At 38.6% G+C, this 23,733-nt stretch overlaps 1 protein-coding gene across 4 annotated transcripts in view; it reads left to right on the top strand.

The window, feature by feature from the left end:
- The window catches only part of col12a1b (collagen, type XII, alpha 1b), an 82,454-nt gene that overhangs the window by 52,973 nt on the left and 5,748 nt on the right, over positions 1 to 23,733 (top strand). For all 4 annotated transcript variants that reach the window (XM_034313524.2, XM_034313521.2, XM_034313523.2 and 1 more), the window contains 22 exons: positions 487 to 616; positions 1,633 to 1,752; positions 2,266 to 2,412; positions 3,084 to 3,200; positions 4,712 to 4,864; positions 4,968 to 5,042; positions 6,456 to 6,595; positions 8,217 to 8,340; positions 8,616 to 8,759; positions 9,472 to 9,636; positions 9,968 to 10,006; positions 10,456 to 10,594; positions 11,555 to 11,697; positions 12,403 to 12,512; positions 18,402 to 18,560; positions 18,811 to 18,888; positions 20,194 to 20,280; positions 21,381 to 21,434; positions 21,569 to 21,664; positions 22,152 to 22,205; positions 23,441 to 23,494; positions 23,624 to 23,677. In XM_034313524.2, coding sequence (XP_034169415.2) covers positions 487 to 616; positions 1,633 to 1,752; positions 2,266 to 2,412; positions 3,084 to 3,200; positions 4,712 to 4,864; positions 4,968 to 5,042; positions 6,456 to 6,595; positions 8,217 to 8,340; positions 8,616 to 8,759; positions 9,472 to 9,636; positions 9,968 to 10,006; positions 10,456 to 10,594; positions 11,555 to 11,697; positions 12,403 to 12,512; positions 18,402 to 18,560; positions 18,811 to 18,888; positions 20,194 to 20,280; positions 21,381 to 21,434; positions 21,569 to 21,664; positions 22,152 to 22,205; positions 23,441 to 23,494; positions 23,624 to 23,677 — 2,382 coding nt within the window. The remainder of the gene's footprint in view (positions 1 to 486; positions 617 to 1,632; positions 1,753 to 2,265; positions 2,413 to 3,083; positions 3,201 to 4,711; positions 4,865 to 4,967; positions 5,043 to 6,455; positions 6,596 to 8,216; positions 8,341 to 8,615; positions 8,760 to 9,471; positions 9,637 to 9,967; positions 10,007 to 10,455; positions 10,595 to 11,554; positions 11,698 to 12,402; positions 12,513 to 18,401; positions 18,561 to 18,810; positions 18,889 to 20,193; positions 20,281 to 21,380; positions 21,435 to 21,568; positions 21,665 to 22,151; positions 22,206 to 23,440; positions 23,495 to 23,623; positions 23,678 to 23,733) is intronic.

A 23,733-nucleotide genomic window follows, 5' to 3' on the forward strand; every position in this document is an offset into this window, starting at 1 on the left:
AGAATGAAAGCAGAGAATGTTATTCTCTGACCTGCGCAGCTGGTGTTATGTCATTTCAGCTCCTGTTAGAAACTGCTGCAAAAGGAGCGGAAATGAATCGATTCTTTTCAGTGACTGTTGAGGGAAATTATTATTATGTTTAAGGCAGGAGTTCTCCAGGGACAGGCATCATCCTCTAATTCTTTTTTTTCTTTACTGACTAAAGCCTTGAGGTTCTGAGTGGACCTTATGTTGGTGACTGCATGCCTCAGAGAATCGTTTAAAGTGGGGTTTCATCAGTGTTCCAATCTCTCTATAACTGTGTGTGTTTGGCTGGAGCTCAACAGATGATGTCATTTTCATGCTCCACTTCAAGATATTAAACAGACAGTTGCTAATGGAAAGCTACAGCAGCTCACAAAATTTGAATGGAATCCTACTTATGGTTGTTTTTTTTTTTTATATATAAGCCTAAAGCCCATCTGATATCCATATGTTTCTCCACAGACTGCTGTTCCTGGAAACAGAAACATCGCCATCCTCCAAAACCTGCTCCCTGATACTCCTTACAACATCACGGTACAGGCCATCTACTCTGATGCACAGGGAGGGTCTCTGGTCGGAAATGGAAAGACACGTAAGTGACACTTAAAGAAAAACTGTACACACTTTTTTCTGTCTTAATAAAAATTTATGCAAAAAAAAAGCAGCTTGTCATGTTACTTAAAAATTTGCAAAACACATAACAGCAAAAAGTCCTCTGACCTGAAGACTTTTTCGTGGTGGAACAGCCTAACTATGAACTGTTACAAAGCTCTGTCACTGGAGACTCTTTCTATAAATGTTAAATGAACGCCTTCACATAGTAAACGTCACCATAACAATGCTTTCCTTGTTTTAATATGTTGCTTTTGTGGAACGTCTGCCATACAAGTCAAAAAGCTGATACTTAATAACGTTAGATTGAGGGCATTAATATAAACCTGCATTACTGTCAGTTTCCATAATATTTATAGATCCTTGCATTTTTTTAAATGAAAATGTAGAGGATGTTCCTAGCCCACTTTTAGTGGGCATTAAAAGACAATTTCCTATTCAAGATTCAGATTATTTTTTAACCGTTTAATATGACAAATCAGCTATGTGATGATTCGCAAAGAATATACTAATCAAAGAACATCCTTTTTTTTCAATTTCGCAATGCTTTTAAAAACAAAATATATTTCTTAACTGTGCATGAAAAAAACCTTGGAGTCCACAACGTCCTCTCTTTGTGAATTATGTAACAACCTGTCTGAAACTGATTATTGATAGGAAGCAGGATAGTTTTTGAACGTCAGTCTGAGTTGGTTTTCTGTTGAATATATTGGCATGAGATAGCATTACGCCTGGCAGTTCATAGCCACCTTAGTTAAACCACTGCGAAAATAAAATAAACCCAGTCTAAACATGCATATTCCCCATGAAGGCAGCGTAAACACGGTGCAGAAAAATCATGTGGGCCCGATCAGTAGCGGCTCCGGGCCATGCCAAGCCAATAAAGATTTCTTTACCCAATGGAAATGAGTCATGCTTTAGTGTGCTTTTGCTGGGTAATTGGCGGAACGGATTCAGCACTGAGGTATTTCTCTGCTGTGTGTTTTGGACCAACAGTTGGCCTGCTGGAGCCCCAAAACCTTCGCGTGTCAGATGAGTGGTACACCCGTTTCCGTGTGGCCTGGGACCCTGCTCCAGCCCCGGTGCTCGGGTATAAACTCGTCTATCAGCCCACAGGTACATTTCAATCTGTTTTTGCCCCTATCTAATGTAGTCTCTGAATGCACATGTGCACAAGACAACAAATATATATGCGAGGTATTTATTCTGATATATCTATTTTAGAGGAAGTGTCAGAATAGTGAAATGGATATGCTAACAATTACGCATTCTTGCATGAAAACAAGAAAGCATGGGATTGAGTGCTTTTACTGTCACTGCACAAGTTGCAAGTTCCATACACATATATACATACAAAAGAGGTTCCCTTATCTTTACCACTAAATTAGTACACACAGGAGTAATAAAGCAGCCAAGATCTCCCATTTAAGCAGAACAATTTATTATCAATGTAATGGTGAAACATAACATATAGACAACAAAACAACCAAAGAAAACATTGATAAAATCATTCGAATCTTCATGTTTTATATGCAAACGTATACAGTACATACATCGAGATAAAAAGCATGCATGAAAAATGTGTATGTAAGTGTCATGTATAACTTCTTTGTCATTTGGGCTTCTCAGATAGGGACGAGACGCTGGAGGTGTTTGTCGGCGATGTTACCTCATATACTCTTCACAACCTGCTACCTGGCACAACTTATGATGTCAAAGTGTTTGCTCAGTACGACGCTGGTGTGAGCGGAGCGCTCACGGGACAAGGAACAACACGTATGTGTCTGAATGTTATATGTCTTATAAAGCATATCATGGTTCTCATGCCATATCAGGAATTGACAGAATTAACAGTGCAGTACAGTGAAAGTACAGTGAAGTGGTATATTTATGGTAAAGTGGTAATTACAGGGCAGCTATTTCCTGGTATGGCAATTTCAGATTAGGCCTTGAAATGATGAACACAATATGATGTCTTTGTCTTTTATGAAGTGATGGTGTACCAAAACAAATCCATTTACAGCATTTGGCAGACACTCTTATCCAGAGCAACTTACATTTATGTCATTTATACAACTGAGCAGTTGAGGGTTATGGGCCTTGCTCAAGGGCCCAGTGGTGGGAACTCATGACCTTCTGATCAGTAGGCCAACATCTTAACCACTGAGTTACCACTGCTACCCGGACCAAGAGCCTGACCAGGATAAAATGATTACTGAAGCTGAATGAATGAATGAATGAGAAAGGCCAGAATCCTTACCATGTGTTCTTTGTGCCAATTATAAACTGGTTTGACATGAAAAACAATAAATCCATGCCAACTTGGTGTATATGCATGAAAAAAAATACCCTATACTAGATACATTAATCCAAAGACGCAGGAAAACATGACCAGGAGAAGGGGCAGTTTTACAAGGAAGATAATTTTCCTTTCTCTGTCTGTGCAGTCTACCTCAACGTGACCAACCTGGAAACGTACAACGTCGGCTACGACCAGTTCTGCGTCAAGTGGACACCTCACCGAGGCGCAACTTCTTACAGGATCAAGCTGAATCCTCTGGATCGTGAGTCACACAAACCACTTTGACGTGCATTTCGATCATGTCCAGATCATTTGGTTTAATTTACCCCCTTGTTTGTATAAATAGTTAAAGTTGTTTGTCGATTGTTGCCATGGTAACACGTCTCTGTTGCCTTGTACTATGTCATCAGTCTCCTGGAATGACAACACGTCAGTCGCCTGGACTGAATGTTTATCCTCAATGTTTTTCTTCGTTTATTCTCCGTCAAAGGACATATGTAGGATAAACTCAACCACCAAGTTTTAACAGATTCAGATGGGCTAGAAAGTTTTGTTTCTTTCCTTAAATCCATCTGGTTCTTATTCACACATAGATTAAGGGTGCTTAGTTAAAAAAAAAAAAGAGCAGGATATTGGAGGATATGCACACTGTTGGTCCATTTGGCAAGTTCCTGAGAGTTAAACAATGAGCCAAAGTGCTAGCACATCCTTGAGACACAGAAGAACATGCCAATATGGATGTTCCTAGGCATCACATATTGTTTTACTAAAAAATCACACTGTGGGTAATGACATTATATGAAGAGGAAGAACTGGGTTTAGATTGGATCAGGACAGTACACAGCATGGGTCCAAAACAAGCTAGATATATCCCATCACATATAAAAAACTAATACAACAGTTATACCTTATGAATTATTCAAAAATGAATTATGTGAAAATATGGAGAAAAAAAAAATCAAACAAAAGAATTTGCTTAGTTGATCAAATTGAACACCTTATACCTAACTCTGACACTGGCATCTTTCTGGCATCTTTCAAATGTGCAAATTCCTTGATCGTAGCTTTATCGAAATCAAATGTTACAAGCGATTGGTGCAGTTATTAAGGTTTCTGGTTGCTGATAAAAGCAGCATAATTTCTGCCCCGATAGGCCTGTAAGCACTTGTTGAAATTACCAATAATTATAACTCTACCAAGCTAGGTGGGGCAGTGAGCATCATGCCCCACGGTTGTACATCATCTAGAAAGCCAAGCAAATCAATGGAACATTGGTGTATGTCTGTCAAATAGCAACATTTTTTAAATCATTGGTCACTTAAAATAGGTAATTAGTATTTCAACAGATATTAGAACGTACAAAGAAAGATTAACATTTGTTCAATGGCTGATATATATTTAGACTCTGCCCTAACTGCACCTAAGGACAATCCACCACTGCAAATGAAGAAATAGGATGTGACTTAAAAGTCAAATTTCCCGCTGCATTTTACTTGGCTTTATTATCCAGCATTTGTATTTCTTTTCCCAAATTCCAAATTGCACATAATGCTGTCTTTCTTCAAAGTGTTAGTCTATCATGTAATGTGTTTCCAGGGTGCCATGGTGGCTTTAATCTAACTTCATATAAGATATAGAGTTTTTGCTGTTTACACAATCCTGTGAATAAATTCAGTACCCTCTGTACAGTGTAAGAAGTGTTCTTGTTAAGAATCGTTATTTAGTCGTCGTCTTGCCTGGTCTCATGTTATTTTGTCTGGTCTGATGTTGCAGCATCTGCTAAAGGTCAGCAGGAGATCACCATCACAGCTGCGCAGAGTCAGTATTGCTTTGATGGCTTGAGTCCTGACTCTCTGTATAGCGCAACTGTGTTTGTACAAACTCCCAATTTGGAGGGACCTGGAGTCAGCACCAAAGAGCGCACGTGTGAGTGTCATAGTTTTTCACTTCTGTATGAGTGGTAACTCACATGCACTGACTTGACTATGAGCCAGAAAAACGCTTATCCATTTGGTTTGGTTTCTTACAGTGATAAAGCCAACGCCAGTGCCAACTCTTCCTCCTACTCCTCCTCCTCCACCAACCATTCCTCCTGGCTGGGCCGGTCAGTACTCTTCTGTACAAGAATATACAATACTCAAAAAGTGTACACTGTATAGGTAGATTTCGGTTTTGTAATGTTTTTAAAATTATGTTGCAAATTAAACCAAGAAGAAGGATTTAATGTGGATTTGGAGCATCATAAATGGACAACGAAATGATATGATGTTGTATGATGCTAAACTGGTGGCTATGAGCTTCCGTTACCTCTTAACAATATTTGCCTAAAGCACCTAAATATGTTGGCCGATGAAGTAATAGTGGAAAATTGTATAAATGTACTTTTTGGCGGAACTGTCCTTTAAACGTGCATGTCCAGAGCTAATTTACACTGAGACTGAGCAGACAGTTGTCGATTTGGCATTTGTCTGAGTGGAACATTGTCAGAATGAGCTGTCCTGTATCCAAGCATGGATGAGCATTTGTCAGGATTGAATATCTCTGTAGCGTGCATGCAGCGTATAAACACCGTCTATTGCGAGATCTATTGGAAATTTAGATATTCTGCTGGAGAAATATACCTAAAGTCATGTCCAGATGGAGTGGCTAGCCTCAGATAAAGTGTTGTAAATAAACTGATTTGAATGGACAGGGAATTAATTGTGTTAAAAGACAGACGGTTTAGCAAGATATCTGCATGACCTAAGAAGCGATTAGATTTAGAAAAAAAATGGTTTAATACTTTTCCAATCGTTCAGTGACTGACACTGAAAAGATTACAGTGAGTGACTTGGAATGCCTGAGAGAGTGTCAAGCTGAATATTCAAACTTACTGAGTTAAAAGCTTTTGGACAGGTGCAATCAGTATTAATTTAGTACGTTGGACAGCAGCCCTGGTCCAATAAAAGTGGAATTCTGCTTTTTTACTGAACCTGGACGAACCCCAGCTCTACACTGGAGTCTTTTCAAATCCATTTTCCTTTCTGAATCTAGGTTCTGCCCATGTTTAGCCATGGTGGCCATATGCTGGAAGGCATATCTGTTTCCACTTCATGAATGTTGCCCAGTTCAGGTGTTAAGGGAGACCAGAAAGTGTTTTATACAATCTGAGAATGCACGCAATGGTGTAGGTGTAGTATATGGGCAATGTTGAGCTATGCTGCAGTGCATCAGGCAAACATTATCTTGTAAAATATAGTCAGAATTCTTCTGAGTAAAAGAGCTATTAATTCTCTCAGCCTTTCCGGTCATCAAATGTTCTGCTGCTTTTGTTTGTTTTCACATAAAAACTTGATCGATTAAAGGAGTAATTGTAATGTGCAGTGTAATGTGTAATGTGTCAATGCCTTTGTTTGTAGAGGCTTTTTCTGAATGTCTGACTCTAATTAGAAAGCACAGGCTTTGTGCAGGTCTTTACAAAGGAGCCTGAGTGATGAACTGTGATGCTGAATCTAAATGACTTGTTTTTCTGCTTCAGTGTGCAAAGGTGCCAAGGCAGATGTTGTGTTCCTCATCGATGGCTCATGGAGCATCGGCGAAGATAGCTTCCTCAAAGTACGGCAGTTTATCTTCAGTATCATGGGAGCTTTTGATGTCATCGGGCCATCAGGAATGCAGGTATGGATGGATTTTCCAGGAAACTCTTTAGCCTGAAATGGTACAAAGAGTTTTCAGTAGAGAATCTGAAACCAAATGTTTCTTCCAGAAGCTCTGGATTAGCTGCATCCTATTTTTGTTGGGATAAATTTAAAACATATGTTGCCTATTACTTACACTAAAGGAAAGTCGACCTATAGAAAGTGCCAGTGAGAACTTTACTATGTGTTTGAAGGAAGCATAAAGGGCATTATATTATTTCAACAGACAGATAATAGCAAAACTAAAAATAAAATTGCTAACGGAGGTCAGTCAAGTCAAAAGGACAAGGTCTGATAAAGTTAATGCATAGCTAACATGGTGAAAGCACTCTTAATATTAATATAACATTATTATATCCATTACATCCATTTCAAATGAATCAAAAAATTTGGATCTAATGAACAAAATCTAGTATTTTCATACTCATGGCTTATTATAGAGGCATTTGTTTTGAGTTCAGATGAGAGTGAGCTCAATATGCTGCCAGGCAGTGATTAATAGCCCAAGCTAAGAAAGGTGGGACTTTTGATAAATAAACCAATTCCCTTTTACTCTTATTGTTGTATTCAATTCAATTCAATTTTATTTTTATAGCGCTTTTAACAATGACCATTGTCACAAAGCGGCTTTATGGAAATATGCAAATTCAGGATATAAGTTTTAAACTTATAAATTTATCAATTTATCCCTAATAAGCAAGCCAGAGGCGATGGTTGCAAAATGGAAAATCTCCCTGAGATGACATGAGGAAGAAAATGTGAGAGGAACAAGACTCAAAAGGGAACCCGTCCTCATCTGCGTGACAGTGAATAGTGCAATTATAAATAATTCCCTCCTATAACTGTGCACTTCATGGTCAAAAAGTGCAACTGTGTAAATAGGAACAGGAGATTTTCACATGACGTCTATTTTGTTGAAGTTATCAACTGATGGAGACTTGAGTGCAAAACTGTTCGTGCCAATTGCAGTCCTAAAGCTATCATAGCAATTGCAGTCCTAAAGCTATCATAGCAATTGCAGTCCTAAAGCTATCATAGCAATTGCAGTCCTAAAGCTATCATAGCAATTGCAGTCCTAAAGCTATCATAGCAATTGCAGTCCTAAAGCTATCATAGCAATTGTAATCCTAAGCCATCGTAGCAGGACTGCTCATATCAGCTGAAGTCCAAAGCTATCTTCATGGTTTCTAAGTGGTACCACCTTCAGTAATCTCACTGATCTTTAAGCTGTCCATGTGGCACCATCCTCAGCAGCAGCGAATGAACTGTATTACCCTTGAAACAATGAAAACAGAATGTTTCAAGATTATTTGCCAGGGAACTATGTGTTTTTTTCTCTTATGAGCTGAGATTTATCTATTCAGAGTCTTTATGTTAGTCTCAGCACCACTGAGAAACAAAATATAACCACTTCGAACTATTGTGTCTTATTTATAAGCATGAACTAATCACTAACTAATCACGAACATCAAAAGGAATTTTATCTAGCCAGATCGTCACAGATGTTCGTGGAATTCATGCGTAACATGCAATTGTTTAAAAATGGAGTTTTTCATTCTGATTTGAATTTATTGATCATCTCCCTGTGTTTTTGGCGACAGGTTGCTTTTGTTCAGTACAGCGACGATGCCAAGAGTGAGTTCAGACTGAACACTTATGATGATAAAGGCACTGCTCTGTCGGCTCTGCAGCTCATCCGCTACAAGGGAGGAAACACAAAGACAGGTGTGGTGTATCTCCCAGTCATCCTCAGCTATTCCTGATTTCTCCTGAAACTGTGCTCTGTATTCTAAAATGCTGACATTTTGGATTATACCAAAACAATTTTATGACAAGCTGACCTTATTTCACTGCATCCTTCTACCATTGAGATATGGGATACGAGCACGTAATAGTGTTTTCGATTATTTTACAGAGAAGAAATGTTCAGTCAGTAACTTCATACGCTTAAAAATAGTTGTAAAGTGAACATAAGGACCATCTGTGTGTTTGCTATGCAGGCGTCGCTCTGAAATATGTGTACGACAGAGTGATCACTTCAGACAGTGGAATGAGGAGGAATGTCCCGAAGGTGGTGGTGGCTGTTACTGATGGACGGTCTCAAGATGAAGTGCAGAAAAGTGCTGCCAAGCTGCAACATGCTGGTAAGACCCTGACATTTGCTGCTGACAACCCAGATTACCCAGTTACAGCCTGGGTCATGGCAAGATACTACACATGAATAGGGTTACTATTTTTTAAACAGTACATACTGCTAAATATGTTATTACAGATTTTTTTTTTTTGCAAACTTTTTTTTTGGTGTTTAATATGTCTAATTCCCTCAATTTGCATATGTATCTGTGTATTAGGCTCTATCTAGTCTTTGGGTAAAGTTAAAATTCAATTGTATTTAATAGTGAAGAATCACTTCTTCTCAGAACACACTGTTGTAATATTACTGTTCTATTGTTTAATCGAGAAAACACCAGTCTCTGCTATTAAAAATGGATTGGAGGATATTTTTCAATTCAATTTTATTTGTATAGTGCTTTTAACAAGGCATTGTCACAAAGCAGCTTTACAGAAATCGGGATATAAAATTATTATTTAAATTGATCACTTATTATTTAAATTATTATTTAAATTGATCCCTTATTATTTAAATTTTTATTATTTTTCTGTACAAACTCTTACACAAAAAACAGCACTTAGCAACGGATCCTTCTGGAGTATCTTTGGGACAGTAATCGACATGCAAAACTTTGGAATTAATTTGGATTGTAATTTTTAATAATAATAATAATAATAATAATAATAATAATAATCATCAGTGCAGTTGACTATGGCATGACCACTAGGTCTGTTCTCATTCAGGTTTCAGTGTGTTTGTGGTTGGAGTGGCTGACGTGGACTACGTTGAGCTCCAGAACATCGCCAGCAAGCCAAGTGAACGCCACGTTTTCGTCGTGGATGACTTTGACGCCTTTGCCACGATACAGGACAATCTGGTCACCTTCATCTGTGAGACTGCGTCTTCCAGTAAGTGCAAGTCCAAAATACCTGTTCATCATTTCAACTGTTCCAAAATGATCAAATTGTTGAGGTTTTTTTTTGACAGCGGTAGCACTGAAAATGCTCATGCTTACAGAGTCATTATCAGGAATTAGTCATAGTTGTACATATTCTACATATACAAGTATCAACTAGGTAAAGGTTTGTGTTGGTTCTAAAGAAATTATTAAATGAAATAGTCTATAATAGTTGACTTAAAATTTTGGTACGTACTTTAACATATTTTTTATAAGTCATGTGACCAGTGTTTATTAGACTCTATGTGTTATTGAACTTTGTTTCCTGCTTCCTCTCACAGCTTGTCCTCTGATCTATGTGAACGGCTTCACATCTCCAGGTACAGATAATAATAATAATAATAATTATACCATTAGTAATAATATTTATAGCATCATGCACGTATACATGTTGACTTTCAAAACCATTACAGCATTTTATGTGTTTCAAAAAGAATGTTTAGTGCTGTAAACAAAGTATTCATGGTAAAACATGTTAAAATAATCTACAAATATGAATAGAATAACTAAATTGATGACTTTTACTAAAGTATAATATAAACATTTAATGCAGTAAAGTAAAGGCACCAACAGCTGGCCTAGTTAAACGTGCATTTTTATTTTTGAGGAAAAAAAACACCTGTAGAGCTATAGGGTGTTCGTGATATTCTCTGGAGCACTTCTTCAGTAGTTTCGTTTCAACAATCAGGTGTTCATCTCATCCAAATATTTTTTTCAGATCTCTTTTTCCATCTTTCTCAATAATTTATTTATGTACACATTCTCTTAGGCTTCCGAATGCTTGAGGCATTCAATCTGACTGAAAAGACGTATGCTTCGGTTAAGGGCGTATCAATGGAGCCAGGCTCTTTCAACAGCTACACAGCCTACAGGCTCCATAAAGATGCCTTCATCAGTCAGCCTTCAGTGTAAGTTCATTACACCTACATGTATGCTGCCTTGTTGGTATTCAGCCTGGTATTCCGATTTTCTTATTTTTAGTTTTCTTTCTCCTAGAAAAATAAAACTGCAGCCAAAAACTTAATTTCCATTCGCAGCTGATCATTATTCAAAAATATTAAAAATGAACAAATTCTCACAGAGGTTTATCAGTGGTATGGCCCTCTCTTGTCTGGATTGATGATGAAATTTGCATAAGGCTTTAATCAAAGCATTTAAATGTAAATGTTTTGTAGTGGATATAGTCAACATGACTTTTGTGTTCTCCCAATTTTACTTTTCCATGGTTTGCGTAGAATTTGCCTGCTTTCCCACCCATAATAAATGAAATAAAACCAGTTCTTGATCACAGACCCAGACCTTTGAACCCTATTGTAGCCTTAGTCTAACTAAATAGCACTAATGATCCTCATTACATGTGATGAATAGTGTTCACATCAAGGCAATCGCAGATGTAAATACAGCTTGTTGCTAAAAGTATGCCATTAGAGGATGATCGAGCACTTTCAGTTTTGTTATTTTAGTCTTAACATGACATGTCTTGCCCAGCAGCTCTCAACTAGATGGTTAGACCTCACTGTTAGCTAAAGAGGCTTGAGGGATTTACGGCACCCTGTTAAAGTTAATCCTGACAGGTGGTGATATTTGTTAAAGGGCTTCATTTTCCTAAAGTCTCAGCGTCTAGTTCAGTCCCCAAAAAGCTTCCCAGAGCATTATAATTCTCTTCCACAGATCTGTGATCTTTTTACCATACATACTGCAGTATCAAATATATCCAGTTACACTGACATGCCAGGTTCCCCTTTTGGGAAACGCTTAGAACTGGACACTGTTAAGCTAATGTGAAAACAGGCTCCTGGATCTGTTATCTGTTAATATTTATTTTTTTGGAGGAAGCACAAACCTAACTCTAGTTTTGGGTTCAACAGATACATCCATCCCTTCGGCCTTCCCCCATCCTACACCATTATTCTGATGTTCCGGCTTCTTCCAGACTCGCCCAATCAGCCTTTCGATATCTGGCAAGTGTCTGATAACAGTCACAAGCCTGAGGTCGGCATCACTATTGACCGTAAGTGTAACTTTAATCCCTCGGATTATAATAAGGAAATGTCATGCTGCTTATTTTATTCTTATTTACTTAGTTCACTGCTGAATGGGTTTGTGTAATTTGTGTTCTCTGTGCATTGTCTGTGTCCTTGTACTTTGTTGGTTACTGTATTGCTGCATTTATCTAGCTATCTATTGATCTATCTATTGATCTATCTGTCTATCTATCTATCTACAGATATTAACATTATTTTTGAAGTCCTCACTTTTACGACTCAAAGAGATGTTCATGTGCAACTTTGAGAAACTCAGATTTACTCAAAAAGGCAACATTAGTATTGAAGAAGTGAGAAGTTTGGACATTGGAGCTCATTAATGACAGAAGATGCACACCAGCTGACTTTTCACCCTTTAATTATTTTCTTCCCTATTTCAATTGGCTTTCCTCAGATCACCATGAATGGTGTCTAATGGTCTCCAGGCTTTAGGCCTGTTTTCTTATGCCTCTCTCAGAATGTGGCCTTGACCTTGCATGACTTCTTCCCTCCAAGCTTCACTCTTCAGACAATTTACTAATTGTCATATTTGGCACAGGCACCATGCAACATTTTAGTACTGCTCACAAATGATTCCTGTGAAGGATGTTTGCACTGTATGATACTGAGTCTAAGAAGAGCTTGGAGGCCTATCTGACAATTTCCTCTTCTCTTTATCTCTTTGTTTGCAGCCTCCAAACAGACCATATCGTTTTATAACAAGGACACGCGAGGAGAGCTTCAGAAGGCCACATTTGACAGTCCACAACTGAAGAAAATATTCCATGGAAGCTTCCACAAGGTAAATGATGCTGCATTTGTGCTCTACATGGAACTCTGGATGTGGACCGATATGGGGTGTGGCACGTCAGTCAAAAGTGTTTCCAGTTGTACCTACATGTGTTCAGTGACCTGAGGATATACAGATGTCTAGGATAGCAGGCATTCCAGATGTTACGATTACAGGTGATATGCCTGTAGGTGGTTTGTAAATGTCTGTTCTTTAGCAGATGGCACTCTCGAGCTGTTATGTAATGTGTTAAAAGAATCACACCCTACTGGAAAGGTGATTAGGAGAGCTTGTTTCACAGGTCAATCTCTCCTAAGGTTGCTTTTGAAGGAGTTTGCATGCCACCGGTCTGCATGGAACAGAATGCATCATTGGTCCATATGAATTAATATGAAGTATAATAATACTGTGTACTGATAAATCACTAACCTCCACAAGTTTCTTTTGTTGGCCTGGAAGATTTTTGGGAAAATGTCAGCCGCTATTCTCATTCTCATCAGCGTTCTATTACTGATTTTTATTCATGGATCAAAATAACTGTGCATGACGCCTAAATGGCACAATGAAAAGACTTCATAGCTGTTTATCAGTAAAACTAATGTGAATCATAGTCTTAATGGAACAAGGAGTAGGAATTGGGAATGGAAGTTGTTATGCGGCTGTTTTCTGACAAGTGACAGTTTCATTGGTGGATTAATACATAAAAAGTCGAATTGCACAGAATGTTTTATGGAAAACGTTTGGTGTTGTGCATTCCATCATTTCAGCTGGGAAAGATGGGAATCTTCTTCGATGTAGCTTTTGTAGCATAGTGTTGACGTTTAAACTTTTCACTTACCTCACATTGTAATTGGTCAGCCAAGATATGATTGATGAAGTAATGGAAGGTATGGCTCATCTAAATGTCCAAATCTTTATGACATTGTTAAGCTAAATACTGTCTTTTTTTCTGAAATAGCATGGAGTGGAACTAATACCATTCTCATGAGTTTCAGCTTTCATGTGCACAGAATGTCCATATATGAATTCTAACAATGAGACATCTTGTCATGGAGCCAGATTGTGCTAAAAAAAAAAAAAAAACCTTATTCTTGTTGTCTATAGCCTCCCTGCAAAGTTTTGTTCATTTTTCTAAATTGCATTATTCCATTTGATTCAATTTTATGAGTATAGCACTTTTAACAAAGCAGCTTTACTGAAATCCAGATGTAGATTTAGATCCCTACTGAGCAAGCCAGAGGAACAAGTTTCAAAGGAGAACCCTTTTTCTTCTGGGTGACACTGGATACTGGGATTATAAATCATTACAGTATGCTATAAAGTCAGACAGTGCTGAGTGTGTTGAAAGGATGTTCATTCTGAGCGTCATAGTCTTTTCAGCGGCAGGTCTTAGGTACAAATCTACTGTATCCAGCTGGGATTAGCAAGAGAAGCTAAAGTAAGTCTTGGGCATGAAGAGCTTTTGGGGAAGTGCAGATCTTTAGAGTATACTTGTAGGATCTTCAAGCTCATCAGGAAGAATCGGGTTGTTCCACAGCGGGAGAAGCGTGTCAGGATCAGACGCAGTGCTTCACACTGTGTAGTAAAACACATTAATCAGACAGAGATTTTGGGGGAGACAGACTTCTATTCCTTGTTAGCTACATTCAATTTGTAGCTATAGTATAAATGTAAAGAATCTTGGTTGCTTGACTACATTTGGGGAAAAGGGAACATTGTGGAAAATTTCTGACAGACTGAGTGTGGAGGGAGATGTGGCAACACATCATTTACAATCACGTCTTTATGTAATGATCGTGAGGACTACTAAGCTCTCGCATTTTCACTAGAATCTACAGTATAAGTCTGTTTGGAGCTTTTGAAACATAGTGGAGTTGTTCGCTGGAAGAGGGAGCTGGAAAATATTGGGTCACCGGATTAGCCATTAAACAATTACATCAGAACGTGAGTGAAATGGAAGGCCAAGGAGGGGTCTGGCTGTCTTGCTCTCTCTGTCTCTTTCTCCATCTCTGTCAATATTTTGGTCTCTTGAGGTCTTTTTTTAAAACACACATTACAGATTACATATCTCTTTGATTCTTACACAAATGTTATCTATCTCCCACTCTCTGTCTCCCTCCCCATCCTCCTCTTACATCTGATGATCTCTCTCTCTCTCTCTCTCTCTCTCTCTCTCTCTCTGTCCTGGCTGTGTCCCAGCCTCTATTAGGTTGATTCCAGGATGAGGGAATTCCTGTAGTTATTCTCATACTGCAGTAGCTCATTTTTTTGTGGTTTACCTCCCTGTGCGGATTTGAATGGAGAGGGTCCTCACTACTCCCTAGGAAACTGCTCATCACTTTTCCCTACCACCAAAAATCAAACATTCACTGACTAGATGGAGTGAAATCCAGGCTTTTCACTTCTTCCGTGAAGGATTACGTATATGAAAACTACATATCATGCTTCAGATCTCGCCTATCTTGAGAGAAGAATAACACAACAATGGGAATATTATTAAAATACTGAATGCTCAAGAACCATCATAAGTTGATTTTCACAGTTACATATGAAGCCTTTCTGTGGAATGCCAGTGTTAAATAATCCAGCGTTCTTGGATAAACACAGATGATTTCGACTTTCTAGCTGAGGCCTGTGCATTCTCTTCCACTGTTGATTGGTGCTTATATGTTGTTTTATTAATCACCCAGGGGTCTGCTGTATAAATGAGCTCTAAGGTGCAGACTATGAGTTTTCCGAGCCACAAGGGTTGGCAGAGGACAGCGTTTCAAACGGATTCATGGGTTTATTTGAACAGAGAACAGTTAAATGTCATAATGTCATAAACAGGCTAAATCTTAAAAACATAGAAATATGGAGCAGATGTAACTGGATATATATGGTGGAAGTGGCGTTAAATCCATTTGAATTGAGACTGTAGCGTATTAAATGCGGGTTATTTATTTTTTTCAGACTAAACAGAAGTATATTTGTCTTATGAAACATGACTAGTTTATGTATGTTTGCATTTTGTATTCTTATTTAAACATAAGTTACAATGTGCTTGATCGCTTTACGGCAAAGCATTTGTCAAAAACTTTACTCCTAGGATTAACCCCTACTTATCTCTAAGAGCTGCTCTAAGAGTTACTTTTCACTAAGAGCTTTTTTTTGTCTTAAGTAAACCTCTAAGAATACATTTTAGAGTAATCCACAGAAGCGTTACACATACCAGCCTTGGACTTATCATTCCTAGATTTAATTTCCTGGGCCAGTGTTCCTCATTGAGATTATTGAGTAGCTATTGATACTAGCTTTGCTCATCATCTTGACCAATATTTATGCATTGTGTCCTTTGACTATCTGATAAAACTGGTTGATATGCCATAAAAGTGGCAAAAATTAAAGCCTCTTAATGGCCTATTAAGACATCTTATTGACATGATGTATAAGCCTATTAATATTTCAATCATATTGACATTAGATACAGATGATGACAGTTTGTCTGTTGTGTTTTTCATTATCATTTGTGTCATTTTTCTATTTAAGATGCTAATGTATAACTGAATTATTGGCTACTGAGCTTCTATTTCTGTGACACTGTTAATTCAGACAATGAGAACATCCAGAAACCAGATGATAGATGTCAGAAGATGATACTAATAGTCATAATATGGGTATACATTATAATGCCTTTTCTGTACTAGTCAAAGCAAAAATAACTGGAGACAATCACTTAGAGAGTCCTAGGGCTGTCCAACTCCTGTAAATATGCTAATGCATTTAAATACAAAATACTTCATGAGCCTATAATTGTAGGACAGAATGAATTACCCATAGAGCTAGACTGTGTGTTTGTATTGCCCAAACCACAAAAGGTGAAAATTGTTTTCAGTGTACGTTATAAATCTTATATAAACCTGAAAGTTGATTATTTTCTAATAACATCACATCTCAAAGTCTCTTATACTGCAGCAATTTTTCAGCAGTAACATTTTTTAAACATACTTGTTTTCTTTTTATCAGATCAGTTTATAGATATCTTTATTGTTGTGGAACATCTGTGAAACAAGTTATTTCCTGACGTCACTTATAACGACTAAAGTATAAACAATCGTTCTCTCACCAGCCTGTCTTATTTTCTCTCTTTTAAAGTTAATAAGACGAAAAAGTGCAGCTTATCATGTTACCAGGAAAGAGGAAACTGCAAATCCCTTCACCCTGAAGACTTTCCCATGTCAGAAAATGTAAAGTCACAGCTTTACCTCTGAGTACTGACACTGGAAACTTCTTCCAAAAAAGGCTAATATATGTTTCCTCACAGAAAATTTACCATATCAATGAGGATTTTAAAAAAAAAATCTGTTTATGTGGAGTGTCTGCCATATAAGTGCCTGTGAATGAGCTGTTACTATAGAAATAATAACATGTTAGAATGATAATACTTAATTTAACAAATTGTATTTGAAAAGTGAACTTTATTATGACAGCCCTGGAACATACGACTACAAATGAAAACGAACTACATGATTACTCCAGAAAATGCTGTTGGAAAATTTTTATTCAGCCTGACATACTACTTAAGAAATTTGGAGCTGCATCTTGCATAAAATAACGCTGCAGTTGAATGTATCGTGCCTTGTCAGGGCTAGAGGTAGAAATCTACCAGAGCTCTTCCAGCAAGGTCTGCTGAGTAACGTTTCTCCCAGACACATTGACTCCCAGACACTGTGCCATTAGGGCATTTCCCCCTCCTTCGTAGTGCTGCTTCTCTTCACCTCATTTACCCCCTGCTAGAGAAGATAGGAGAACATCGCTCCAAGTCTCCCAGCATGATGTTCCTTCCTGTCGACTGTCTGAAATCCAGAGCCATGACCGTGCCGTGACGTCCAGACAGTGTTCACGTCAACCTACAACTTCCACTTCTAGTGATGTTGAGCAGAAGCCACTTCTTATGGCAAGATGTTAAGAATCTCCCATTTTCCCAAAGGGAGGAGGCAGCGGGGAACAGCTGCTGTTGAGTGTTGCTGTTGATTCGGACGCGTGCAAAGTTTGGAAAGCAAGAAATGGAAAAGACAGATATCATCGATAATATCACTGACTTAACTCCATCGTTGTAAACTGTGGTGTACTGGGAATATTTATGGCATGTGTGTAATATTAACACTAGTGGTGGAACAAAACTGCTCTACTACATGCAATGTTTGTCAGATTTCAGATGATTTTAGTATAAGGTAGTGAGAGACCACCCACTGGGAAGTAAACAGAAGAATTTCACTCATCTTCAGTAACCACTTTCTCCTGGTCGGATCCTGGGATCCTGGGAACACTGGGCACAAAATAGACCCTGGATGGGACGCCAGTTCATCACGGGGCAATGGCCACATCCCCATTCACAACTAGACGCAATTTAGTGTAGCCAGTTCTACTACGAGCATCTGGGAGGTGGGAAGAAATCTGGGAACCCGGAGGAAACTCCACACAGACAGTAACCTGATATCAGGATCAAACCAGGGTTTCTGAAGCTGTGAGGCAGCAACACTTATTATGAGTTATAATCATAGTTTAATAAAAAAGATGCAAGAGAAACCTCAGAAAAAGGCTAATCTGCTAATTTCCGTCTGATGTTTGTTTGCATCTGGTGCATCTGGAAATATTTTTCAATTTAGGCAATTTTCTATTCCAGCTCTGCTTGTGATCATCACATCTGCATTGTATATCCATATAAGCTTTTGTAATCCAGGTCAGTGTGTGACATGATAAACCATTAAGGTTCAGTTGAGATCTCTAAAAGGCCATGAAGAAATGATATCCCTTGTTTACACAGAATACACAGGAAAACAGACAGTGGTCCTGTCTTCAAGTGACTCATTGATGATCCAGTGTTTTCCGCAGTCTCATGATTGTCATTTTTATTTTCAGCTCCACATCATGGTCTCGCCCAACAGCGTTAAACTGAACATGGACTGCCAGCAGGTGGCTGAGAAGGAAATTAAGGAAGCTGGAAATACATCAGCAGATGGCTATCAAGTGCTGGGAAAAATGTCCAAATCTATCGGCTCCAAAGGGGACTCGGCGACGGTGAGTGGAGCATTTTGAATTTGCTTGAAATTTAGCACGTGAGCATGTGGAGTTCCATTCTTTTACTTATTGGTGTATATTTTTAAAATTGCTAAATGCTAATCCCCAGATGGATTTCCAGCTGCAAAGTCTTTCATTTATCTTTATCTGGTGTTTTTTATTTGTTGTCGTGTTCTCTTTTTTTTGAATCGTCAAATTTGAAACTTGGATCAAAGATGTCTAACATGCGATTTCATTTTCTGGTGCACAGTTCCAGCTCCAGATGTTCGATATAATCTGTAGCCTGGGATGGACCAGCCGGGACAGATGTTGTGACCTTCCTTCAATGGTAAGAGTTACCTAAACAAACTCAAAGCTAGTCTTTATGTCTGTTACTCTGGGTGGTTTTTTTTATTCCTCCCTGTTTGTTGTAAATATGTTTGACCTGAGTGTGTTAATTTGTCAACAGAATGGCACAAACTAACATAGCATTCAAGTGCACAAACAAAAAAACACGTCGATATAATTAGCCAGACAGAAACATCTGCGCTTGTGCAATTGTCGTCATTTCTCTCTTTTGTTTTCTCTTTAGTTTCTGCAGGGTCGTTAACACTAACACTTGAAAGACTTTACCCATAATTTTTTTTCCCAAGAATATTTGCCCATGTACTTTGCAGTTATAGCTCATACTTTGGCATAACATCTATCAGAAATGTTATCATGCCCCAGTGTGTTTGTGTGGATGGGGAAAAATGCTTTGATGCGTGCAACATTTTTGGCAAGACAGAATCAAGGGTCATCATGTAGCATGAGCATCTCTGAGAAGCAGACGCTGCTCTGTTTGGGCCTTAACAGAAATAAATTGCAAATTGCTGCTTTTAAAGGCTCATGAAATTATTGCGTTTTGGATATATTTAGCGGGTCGAAGGACGAGAGCAGCTCAGCTGCAGCTTAAAAACAGCTTAATGTCCATGATTTGCAGTTTGCCCTATCTTTATATCGTCTTTCCTTCGCTGAACATCCAATACTTTTGTTGTACTAGCATGCCCTAGTTCCTCATCACACAGGCGAAAGTGCTCAAAATCTCTGTTCTCGAAATAAAACAGCGACACCATATGAATCACATAGCTGTGCCACCCTGCTGAAAGGCTGTCATTCTTCACATCGCACTCAGGTTTTAATAGAGTCCAGCGTCTAAATGATGCCGTCAGCAATAACAAGCGTTTCTCTGGTGGAAAATGTGGATTTTAATGCCCACACATCATTTTTCTTAGTTGAACACTGGAAATAAATTTTTTCCCGTCTCCACCAATTCCTCTAGAAAATTCTCTAAAATGTAGCTCTGTGTTCTCCTGTTTTTAACAAAGAATAAGGTCATATTTTCCTTCCATTTTAAACCGAAGAAAATTTCCCAATTCCACATGACCAACTACTGCTTTCAGTAGTAGCTACACGGCCTCCTCTGTACGTTCCTGGTGTTCATTTTGCTGTGACCTCACATCTGAGAACCCTCTTCTCCTCTATATTCTGCCCTTTTTTTGGACCTGACTTGTAACTAAGATTTACTCTTGAGGCCTTGGAGCAATTGCTGCTCTAATCCTCACTGGCCTCATTCATCTCTGCTAATCTCGCTCACTCTGTCTTTGTGTTCTAGAGAGACGAGTCCAAGTGTCCACCTCTTCCCAATGCCTGCACATGCACGTCAGACAGCAATGGGCCTCCCGGACCGCAGGGGCCTGTGGTAAGATGCTTTTTAAAAAAGGATCACCTGGAGCAGACAGTTTGCCTAACTACTAGGAATTACTGCAACCTGCAGTTCATTGTTTAGCATTAGCTAACGTGCAGCATATCCATTTCACATGCTCTCTGTTAGTAAGCTCAGAATTAGCCTTAGGCCATTGTGCTGTTTCTCATTCAAGATTTTATCCATCATGAGTGCAGCATAAGCCATTATGAGAAGAAAATTTGGCCTAAAATACAATTTACACAATGTCCTCCTTATTCCAAATGCCAACACATGTTTGGCATCCAAGGTTTGCTTCTTTAGTTTTGGAGATTTGGTGCTAATGGGGTAAAGTATGGGAAGCTCAAAGTCTCAAAGGTAGCTTTGTGCAAAATGCATGTTTAAATTGTTACATACTTGCCTCAAAACAAATCAGACTTTGGTTTGTGGTTTCTAACACTGTGTGACACACTGTTATCTATAAAAAATTGGACAATGGCCATCTTGATGCTGGAATCACTTCCTCAGCACGTAGTTTGGTGTCACTCCGCGCAGTTATCAGACTCAGGAAGGAGATCTGGCGCAATGTTTGAAAGCAGATTTGGATGCAAGAATTGATTTGGATGATAATATATCACCAGTTTGATTTATATATTTATTTTTTAATACAGAGCATTGCAACATGCAGTTTACATCACACTAAACTGGTAGATTTATGCTTTCCTTACTTGTTTGCAACATTAACCTTTTAGCTACAGTCTAACTAAGGAAAAAAGTTTAGATAACATCCATGTTGACTGTACTTGGAATAAGGGGGAAAATGTATAACTTTCATTATTGGACAAACTTGGAGAGCAGCTAAAAATATACAGAATATATGTATATCCAAGATGTGTGTGTGTTTTTCTGGTTTTATGAACTAGCTGAGACAAACTAATCATTTGAAGAAGTAAATTAATTCTATAACTTGCTGTAAGAACTGCCGTACTTAATAACCATGTCGTCACGGATGGTCATGGGCAGGTCAAGTCCAACATTTGGACTAATAATTGATGGTTGTGTGAGCAGATCCCTGGAGTGTTGTGTGTGTAATATCTCTAACTCTTTGACTTTTCCAGGGATCACCTGGTAGCAAAGGTCCTCGAGGTGAAAAAGGAGAAAATGGGCCTGTTGTAAGTATCACATTCAGGACCTCCTGTCTATCCACTTTTTTCTAGAGGCAAAAACTCATCACAACCCCGCTATTTAGTGAAAGGCAGTATGAATCAGTGAATGGCTACGACTTTTCTCATGTGTGTTACTGTAGGGTCCAGTTGGACCTCGTGGAGAGATGGGTCCCCCAGGCCCGATGGGTCTTCCAGGACCGCAGGGCCCCAGTGGGCACTCGATTCCAGGAGAAGCTGTAAGTCATCCTTTTGGCTTTTTTCTTCTCGCTTTAACTCCTTCCCCGTCCGTTGTCTCTGCTCTCAGCCAGTTCTTAATAGTGAGCTGTAAATCTCTAAGGGCCCCTGAACTGAAGGATTACTCTGACCATTTATTTTCTTCTGAGTGAAATTTGCACAGTAACTGTGGTTCAGCGTCATGCATTCCTCCAAGTCTGTTGACCTCATGCTGGATACTCGACAATCTTTAAAACACCTTATTCTTAATGTATCAACATAAATCTGACTTCAGTTCCTTTCCTCCCTCCTCTCAGCCATGGAGTCTCTTCCTTCCCTTTTTTTTAGTCAGATATCATGAAGCAACAGTGTCCCCAAAATCCTGCCCTGTCGACTTGATTTATGTGTCAGATTTCCAGTAGAATGACAGAACATTGCCTCCTCCACTCACCTTGATGAATATGGTTTTAATATAAACTACTCTCTATCTTCTGCCTCTTTTTTCCATAGGGGCGTCCAGGACCGAAAGGAGATCCCGGTGACGCTGGACTACCTGGACAGAAAGTAAGTCTTTTTTTGGCTAAGTATGCTTTTGGAGAAAAAAAAAAACACTGTGCAGCTCATGCTACTACTCTGGATGGACTCCATATGGACTCTAAAGCTCAGAACTTATCAGCTAGCACGAAGGCAGCAGTTACTCACAGGCATAGATCATGCTGTAAGACTTCATCTGTAAAACATAAATTGGCTTAACACAGTATTAAGTGTTGTGGATTTAAAGCTTTCCTGACTGTTTTGCTGGGTTGTTTTTTTATTTAGAACATGTATGGAGCTAGCAGAAGGATTACAGCTAGTTAGTGAGTTAGCTAAGCACTTCTTTGGTGGATTATGGACTCGACGCCAAGCATGTTTACCCGACACTGGCTACATTTGTTGGGTGTTACTTCACTAAACAAAATGTTGTAGGATAACATTACACCATAATTAAGAAACATCCTGACTCACAGACTATCTTGATGGGGCTGTAAATGTTGTCCTGTTGTTTCTTCATTGGTTATGTTGCTGAATATCAGAGATTAGCAGTGGGATGGTGTGATTTGCAGGCACAGATGAAACAAAATCATCCAAAAAGTGAAACTCCTCTTATTTATTTCTTATTATGAGATTATGATAAAAGAAAAACATGATGATTAAGATTATTCCTATTAGCAGGATATTATGCTTCTTTCTAGAAATAAATTCTTAAAATAAGCAACATTATTTGCCAATAGAATAAAACAACTTAAAGCACAGTTGCTTTCAAAATGATGAGACGAGATTAATAAATAATAAGGGGTAGTTTGAAGGAAATTGAGAACATACTATATAATATTATCCCTCTAGAGATTAAATTAAATTTTGACACATAATAGACATAATAGACACTCTATAAAATAAGTGTTAATTCACGGTGGGTGTTGCTCAGCAGGTGAACGTGCTAGATGCAGACGTTATAGTTACATGCTTTTAATAACTTGTAGCCAGGTTTATAATGGCCAGTAAAACCGATCTGGCATACACTAAGTTGCCTGTAAATCTTATGCCAAGGCATCAAAGGCGAGCTGGGATTGATGAGGAGGGAAGAAATTGGGGGAAAAGGAATGAACTGCCAAAGCCATTTAAAGCAAATCAGAATTAAAAAAAAAAATTACTGGAAAGTCTGTTTTGCAACTGGTTTAATTTGCTTAGTGAAAGGTAGTTGAGATGTTTTCACTGGTAAGAGTGTGTCAAGTGTGTAAATGTGTTTCTGTCTGTCTCAGGGTCCACCTGGACCAGCTGGTCCTGTCGGCCCTATGGGAATCGCTGGTGTGAGGGTGAGTTCTGCTGCCCATCTGAGTGCAGTGTATTACTGTCCAAAAGTAGATCTTCCTGTACTGTACTGTGGAAATCTGGATCTGATTGTGTGTGTGTATGTGTGTGTGTGTGTGTGTGTTTTAATACAGGGACCTCCAGGGAAAGAAGGACCAGCCGGACCCAGAGGCCCACCAGGACCAATGGTGTGTTCAAACAATAAGGATTTCATAGTGAAATCTGTTTCAGAAAATGCTCCTGT

The sequence above is a fragment of the Pangasianodon hypophthalmus genome, chromosome 19 (genome assembly GCF_027358585.1).
Source record: "Pangasianodon hypophthalmus isolate fPanHyp1 chromosome 19, fPanHyp1.pri, whole genome shotgun sequence".
In the NCBI taxonomy this organism is placed as follows: Eukaryota; Metazoa; Chordata; class Actinopteri; order Siluriformes; family Pangasiidae; genus Pangasianodon; species Pangasianodon hypophthalmus.